Source organism: Seriola lalandi, unplaced genomic scaffold (assembly GCF_002814215.2).
Source record: "Seriola lalandi dorsalis isolate HSWRI2012SDOR001 ecotype SW California unplaced genomic scaffold, Sedor1 jcf7180002054470, whole genome shotgun sequence".
NCBI classification, from domain to species: Eukaryota; Metazoa; Chordata; class Actinopteri; order Carangiformes; family Carangidae; genus Seriola; species Seriola lalandi.
In genome coordinates, this window is record NW_019525023.1 from 2,870,980 (window position 1) to 2,878,738 (window position 7,759).

A 7,759-nucleotide genomic window follows, 5' to 3' on the forward strand; every position below is an offset into this window, starting at 1 on the left:
CCCCGCCCGGATCACTTTTCATCCCTGCACCTCGAACTCGATGGAGAGGAGAAAATGCACGGCGCCTTAATGGGCTTCTCAAAGAAGAAGGAAGCCAGGGCTTTTTCTGGGAGCCAAAAAAGAAACAGCCCAAGAAAATAGGATATCAGCACAAGACACAATGTGAAAAGAAGAGAGGGATGTGAAAGGAAAAGAAAAATAGGGTGAGAGAGAGAAGTTGTGCATTCAGCTAAGCTGCAAAAGGCTGGCTCGTCTTCCCTCCCCTCCCCGCCTTTCTCCACCCCCTGGAAAAGTGTTCTCTCTCTCTCCCTCTTTTCTCTCTCCCTCTCTCTGCAGCTGTGGTCTGCTGAGCGTCACCTCCACACAGCAAGTGCCTTTACTTGAGCAGAAGAGGGAGATGGAACAGGAGGGTAGCTGAGAGAGAGAGAGAGAGAGAGAGAAAGAGACAGAGAGAGAGAGAGACAGACAGAAAGAGAAAAAAGACCCAGGAGTGTGTCTGAACACACCAGAGGAGCATCTCCCTGACTTCGCAGAGAGGGCTGAGAAGTGTACAGAGACAGACGGGCAGAGAGGCAGGCGGCGTTGGAGTATCACAGCGCTGGTGGTGCTGGCAGAGCATGCTGAGTGGAGACAGGGGAATCCACTGGCGCTGTTGATCCTGGTGTCCCTGGCAAAAGCTGCTTGAGCAAGAGACAGAAAACGGCGCAGCAGCCAGGATCTCGCCAGGGGGGGGGCTACATTTTACAGCGACAACGAAGCGTGGAGACAGCTGAAACCTGCACGCGTACACATACACACACACGCGCGCGCATGCACACAGAAACACAACAAGGGAAAACACACATGAACACAGCTGAGAGGGGAAGGACAGTCAGACACACGCTGCATTTAAAAGATTCACCACAACCCTGCTTTTTTCTTTTGAAACTTACAGGCTGAGAAACAGGAAAACAGCCACAAAATGTTTTATTTTCTTGTCCAGGGATGGTGGATGCTGGAGAGGAAAACTTCTGGAGAGGAAAATCTCTTTTAAGCACGACTTACTGCAGAGGTTCTTCCACTAACTTTACCACTTTTTCTTTTTTCTTTTGTGGAGTTGGGGGTTTAAATCCTCTATCTGAGCACAACACAAAATAACCTCTATTCTTAGTTGCAGAAATTGAGAGCAGTCTTTGTGACCATTAAGATGCTTCCTCCTGATTCAGTCTCAGCAGTAAGTGGATTATGACGGCAATATTTTGGGATTTCTCTTTTGCCTGAAAAAAAGAAAAGACAAGAAAAAAGAAAATATATCCATGACTGGTGGATTTACGCCTGTCAGAGAAGGAGAGGATCCCGTGCGTTTTCTCCTCTCTCCTCCTGTGGATTACAGATGGGCTTTGTGATCTCCCAGTGCAGTCTCATGGATGATCGCTCACTGCCAGTCATTAGGATAAAGTACAAAGAGGGACACAAGTGAGTATTCAGCTGGATTTTTATCTGCGAGGCTTAAGCTTGTATAAAAACAAGGGTGCTGAGAGTGAGTCTGTAATGAGAGCACGTTGCAGCAGCTTTTTTTTTCTCCTTAAATAACAGAAATTGTCATCTCATTGATTAAGCTGTTGTGTTTAATGAATGATTATCAGGGTGTAAAAGGCAGACACATCCTGATATTTATCATTTTTTTCACATGAATGAACCTGTACGTTTACAGACCATTTGCCAATGAACATAATTTACTAAATAAGGGGTACTGTCTACCCGGCAGGTGGCTTGGGCACAAGCGGAGATTGATTGAAGTGATCTGTGTGAATCCTAATAATGCATCCTGGATTCTCGCCAAGGTAGAAGCAATGGAGGGGAACACTGCTGTCTAGCAGCACTATCTGATCTGCCTCCTCACTGGACAAACTGAGGACCCTTTCCACCCCCCACCCCCCCTCTTCAACAACACTCCTCCTTCTCCTCCTCCTCCCCCTCCTCTCAGCCAGGCAAGGATGGTACCCCCACCTCCCACCAACAAGCCCCACGTGTGCCTGTCCACCATCCTGATCATGAGCAGTATGGCGCTGATTGATGCCTACCTGGTGGAGCAGAACCATGGACCACGCAAGATCGGCATTTGCATCATGGTGATGGTGGGAGACATCTGCTTTCTCATCGTCTTGCGTTACGTAGCGGTGTGGGTGGGCGCTGAGGTGCGCACGGCTAAGCGAGGCTACGCCATGATCCTCTGGTTCCTTTACATCTTCGTTCTGGAGATCAAGGTCTACTTTGTGTATCAAAACTACAAGGCGGACCGGAAGAGCTTGGACGCTCTTGCGAGGAAGGCGCTCACGTTGCTGCTCTCCATCTGCATTCCAGTGCTGTTTGTGGTGCTGGTCGCTATCGACCATATGGAGTACGTACGCGCCTTCAAGAAGCGCGAGGAGATCCGTAACCGTCTCTTCTGGGTGGTGGTGGACTTGCTGGACATATTGGACATCCAAGCCAACTTGTGGGAGCCTCAAAAGAAGGGGCTCCCTCTGTGGGCGGAAGGCCTGATGTTCTTCTACTGCTACATTCTTCTGCTGGTGCTGCCCTGCGTGTCCTTGAGCGAGATCAGCATGCAGGGCATCAACATCGTGCCACACAAGATGCTGCTGTACCCCATCCTCAGCCTGGTGACCATCAACATCATCACGCTCTTCATCCGCGGCGGGAACATGATTCTGTACAGGGACGCCAGGGTATCCGGGATCCTGATAGGAAAGAACGTCCTGGCCATCATCCTAAAGACCTGCAGCTTTGTGCAGTACAGGAGACAGTTGCAGAACGCTCCTCCTGCCTTCGGGGTTGAGATGCAGAAAAACTCGGTGGCCCACGCTCGCCCTGCCCCCACCCCACCTCAAGTGGTCATGCAGGACCAGACGCCCCTCCCCGAGGTGACGACGTGCGAGCACACATGACAGAATGGTGAGGTGAATCCTGGAAATGTCGATATGAATATATATGACCCTCAGGACGCTGGCAGGGCACAATCTTCCACACCTTTAGGGCATGTGAACACTCATGTGAACACACAGGAGATCATGATCTCTGCCGATGCTTAATGGCACACAGGACACACTGCAGACACTTAGCAAGGATAGAGCAGCGCTGTATCCAAAGCTGTCATGGTGCAAAATACAGTATCACTTGTGACTTTGTTGAAGCACCCCCCCCCCAGTGAATCCAGTTAACTGTGTATTTTTTCTAATTGTACAAAAGAAAAAAGGAAACTACTGGAAGATTAGAGGATATATTTTTGAATTGTGTGTGTTGCATTCTGATGTTAACCTTAAGGGTCTGTGTGCTGTGGTGTGTATTTCTGTTGCTCGAATGTTCGTAGTAGTCGAGGGCTTTAACACGACAAAGTCAGAGGGAGCAACCGATGAGAGAATCAAAGCAATGAGAATGAAAACGACGGTTAAAGCTTTCCCTTGAAAGACGTGTGTTTTTATATGTGATTCTTTGATAAAGTATTGTGTACAAGATAAAGGCTTTCCTGCTCTTTCACTGGCTGTAAAAGGGTTTTTCATGAAATCATTTAAAAATGATTGGATCGATTGATTATGTTTCACTTTCTAATTAAAATTCAGCAAATGTCCTTTAATTAACCTGGGTTACAAAAGAAAATAGACAATGATTTTTTTTCACTATGGTTCAATCTTCAATTAGAGACTGTTTAATTACTGAAGTGGTGCCTTTGCAATGTCATTCATTGTGAGAGAGATCGTCGTCACGTACCAGGTTTCTTAGGTGAAGAACATGTGAATAAATCCTCTGTGCAGTTACGAGGAGTTTGATTGCTGCAAAGGCTGACTATGGTGCTCCAGCAATGACACAGAATACACAACCGAGGGGCAACACTGCAGAATGATTCCCAAATAAGGAAGCCTGTTAAAGATCATCCTGAGGCGTGCAGTGACATTCTGTGCAGGTGATTATTGGCAGCAGAAGTTCAGTACTAGTATAATATGAAAGAAAAAAAGAAAGAAAATTAATTGCACTCACACAAAAAGGCCTCTTTTACAATAGGTTCCTTTTCTTGTACAGTCTTTGCATAATCTCTCTCTCACCAGTGACTGCTTGCATAATTTAAAGCTGTCCATGTTTGTTAAAAGCCTGAGAGTGCAGAACGTGGTCCAACATTTTCATCTGTGTAAGGCACGGCTAAGGGAAGGTAGCAACTTTCAGTGGCACAAACCAGGCTATCACATTAAAAGTGCTGTAGCCAGCATTATTTGTCAGTGTTGTTGGCTGGTAAAGTTACATCAGCAATTTAGACTATATAATATACCACTGGATTGTATTGTTTTAACAGCAATGAAAGGAAAACAATCATCCCTTAGAGTTAAACGGAATGTGCTGAATATAGTTGTATTTGATTGTGTCGGTGACAGTGTTAAAACGGAGTCATTCTAGTGTGCTCAACAATATAAAAGGTTTGCATAGCTTGTGCACAGTGCTGTCACAGGCCTTATAGAAGCTGGTACTGAAACCATTATAAATTCAAAGCATTCTATTGTTACAAAGGACACAACACATTAATAATCAAAATAGTCTGATCCCACAAGGCCATTCTCTCTCAAGTGCACGAAACAGTAGATGGTGGATAGGTCATGTTTGCTGGAACGCAGACAATGTACTGAGAGAATGACTTCTACGGTTGCAACTCAACCAGCAGCACCAGTTTTATTTAAGGAGCAGGACTGCTGCTGCCTAATTGCAAACTACATTCATGTGCACAGACAGGGTCAGAGAAGGGCTTACATCTATCGCAGCACGCAAGGTGTATGGAGGGCAGAGAAACACCCTGGAGCGGCCAGCGGTCGACTGCAGACCTAACAAAGAAACACGTACACTCCTTCTGATGTTATTTGAGTCTGGAGTTCATGTGACCTGCATGTATTTCGGCCGTGTGGGGAGGGAGAAGCATCTCTGGGAAACAGCTGGACACAAAGACAACTGATGCGATGATCCAAACCTGAGTCCTTCTCGCCGCGATGTGACACACTGTGTAAAACAGCTACTTTACACGAGTATGATGGGTGTTTTGCCATGAGTGCGACCATATGATGCGCTATAGTCACACACCAAAACCAGATGGCTGAAGAAGTGATAATGAGCTCATTCTGGCTCAATCCAAAAGCCTTTCCTCTCTGTACAGTATGTTGATTCTTAAGTCAAACATAAGCACAAGTTTATGATCATGAACTGTATTGATTACTCTATTATTATCTCTGATCTTGACATATTCAGCAAAAATATATATATGAAGTGTTTATCGGTATTTGTTTAATCTGTATTTCCTTGTAATATCAACTAACCAGTTATCTCATCCGACTAGAGTTCATGTCTATTTGTTTCTATCATGTGCAAATGCTTTTTAAGAACTAAAAGATGATCGACTCCTCCGGAGCCCACAAGTTTGCCTTTGGGCACTCTCCCAACCCAATCTCACCGCACCCTCCCACCCCATCCCACATCACCCTTTCCGCACTGCCAGATCCTGAATGAATGTTGCATTCATCCAGATGACCATGTTTTTTTGCACTGCAGTCTCCAATGATAATAAACTGGGAAGGCTGTTGGATGCACCTCCACACTTACCACATTAACACTGACAAAGTGGCCTGCGCCAAACAAGCAAGACAAACGGCTGCATTCAATTCACAGCTCGACCTTCGGCAGTCTTGGATGGCAACAGAGCAGGGAAACAAATGTATTTTTCATGGAAGGCATGTAAGAGCACGAGGGGAGCAAACCTGTACAGAAAATGAATGCTCATTGAGTATTGATTCTCCTATCTGGAGGGTAACTGATATTAGACTCTAAAAGCCCACTTTCTAAAAACAAATAACAACAGGGATTTTTGTTAGAGGAAGCAGAGGGAAAAAAATGGGATGCTGCTGCACTGAATGTATTTAATGGTTCTCTGTAAAGCTATAACTTAAAGCTCTGCGAATCCTTCACATGAAAATGAATGTTTCAATCTAAAGTTTAGATGCTGTGCACATGAGCGAGGCAAAGAAAGGGTCAAAAAGTTATTCTGCAGAGTGCGGCTCATCTGATTCCTGATAAACATATGATACGTTCACACATTTTCCAAGGACATGCACATTAGCTCTGGGCCACATTCAATATCCTTCAACAGCTGCAATTATCTTTTCCTGCGTCAAAACACTTGTGCAATTTATCTATTTTTTTCCCCCGGCACAACCAATCACCAAATTACCGCCAGTGTAATCAGAAGGGGTATTCCTCACATTCACCCCTTAGACACGCATGTATGCATTTTATGAGAGCAGATGCGAGAGCAGAGTAGCTCTTCACAGTGCCTCTGTAGCAGGGATGGCTTCCCTATCTTCCTCATGCACAGTTCAGCGAGGATTAACAACAACTGTGAAGTGTGAACCCGACGGAGGATCAAGCCTGTGACTCGCAGATAGAGTACGATCTCTCTAATAATCAGGTCACTCTGCTGGACTGCCAGCAACTTTCAGACGACTCAACAGGGAACCCAGGTGTTGGAGATGAGAGCGGGTGGCTCAGAGCGCTGAGAAGTGCTGAACGTAAGTGTGAATTATGGAGAGGTGTTTCAATATTTAAACTTGATGGCAGTTTTCTAGCAATTTTTCATTTAAACCCAAGGAGTTCTGTGAGATTTCTATCAGGCGTTGTTGACCTATAAAAGATTCAAATGGATTCTGATTCTCTCTGTTGTCTGCTTATATGTACAGGTATTAGTCAAAGTCCCTGAAGGCCAAAAGAAACATATGCTCTGTATAATACCTATTGTTAAAGGAAATGTCTGTGACTGTGGTTTCATTTCTATTCCTAAGGATTTGTTATTCACTATGACTAAAAAAAGAATATAAAATGACTTGTGAAAAAAATACAGTACACAGTAAGAGGTTTTCCATTCTTTATTTACCTTGGTTCATTATTAAAGCAACAAAAGGTTTCACCGTGTGGCAGGAAGCATGGTGACAGCTCCACCTCCTGCAGTTGGTCAAGTTCGCTCTGCAACACCTGTCACTCATTTTGATGAGCTGTCTACCTTGAAACAGCATCTAGCCCAAGGCTGAGGGAGCCGCCGTCAAAAAAAGCCACCACAAGCGTTAATAATGAAACAGATGGTGGTGGCAGGCAAATTTGAAGAGAAACAGCAATGAGTTCTTTTCTCCGTCCACCATTGTTGCTGCGACCTCCCTGTGCTACACGGCCAACAAGCGTCCCACAGCAAATGGATTTCAGCCCAAACTGCGTTGGATTTCGTTTAAAAGCCGGTTGCAGACAAACGGAGAGGGTGCATTAAGGTTAGCCGAGCCAGTGTGATATATGCTGCCGGGTAGAGTTTTAATAGAGGATGTTTTCTCATGTTTGTTATTATGTTGGTAGCTCTTACTTTATCACATTTGTAATACTGTAGTTGCATTGGTGAGGGACAGTATGGGAAAGACTGTGTTATTTGTCATTCTAATGAGGTAAACCTCGGTGTTATAATTTTTCCACAGTATGCCCCCGGCATAACAGTGACTACAGCCTCGTAACTGCACAGATATGACTACGCATTCATTGTTGTTTCGGGGCAGTTCTCAGCTGGGTCCTGAAAGATTAAATGGATCCTCACAGAGGAGGTGAGATGTCCCTTACAATGAATACTGGAGCAATACTGGGCAAACAAACTGATACTGTGTCATGCAACAGTTAGTATTTGATTTAAAATGTCTGTTAATGTACCCAAGTTCAATTT

General features: G+C 45.0%; 1 protein-coding gene across 1 annotated transcript; it reads left to right on the forward strand.

The window, feature by feature from the left end:
• Positions 1–449: 449 nt before the first annotated feature.
• Positions 450–3,516, forward strand: LOC111658932 (transmembrane protein 121). The gene is made up of 2 exons (XM_023411649.2): positions 450–1,455; positions 1,748–3,516. The coding sequence occupies exon 2, from the start codon at positions 1,977–1,979 to the stop codon at positions 2,925–2,927; it is 951 nt and encodes a 316-aa protein (XP_023267417.1). The 5' UTR covers positions 450–1,455; positions 1,748–1,976; the 3' UTR covers positions 2,928–3,516.
• Positions 3,517–7,759: the final 4,243 nt, after the last annotated feature.

Bases quoted from the DNA above. Each gene is read 5' to 3' on its own strand.
- LOC111658932 (XM_023411649.2), top strand. From the start codon at position 1,977: ATGGTACCCCCACCTCCCACCAACAAGCCCCACGTGTGCCTGTCCACC.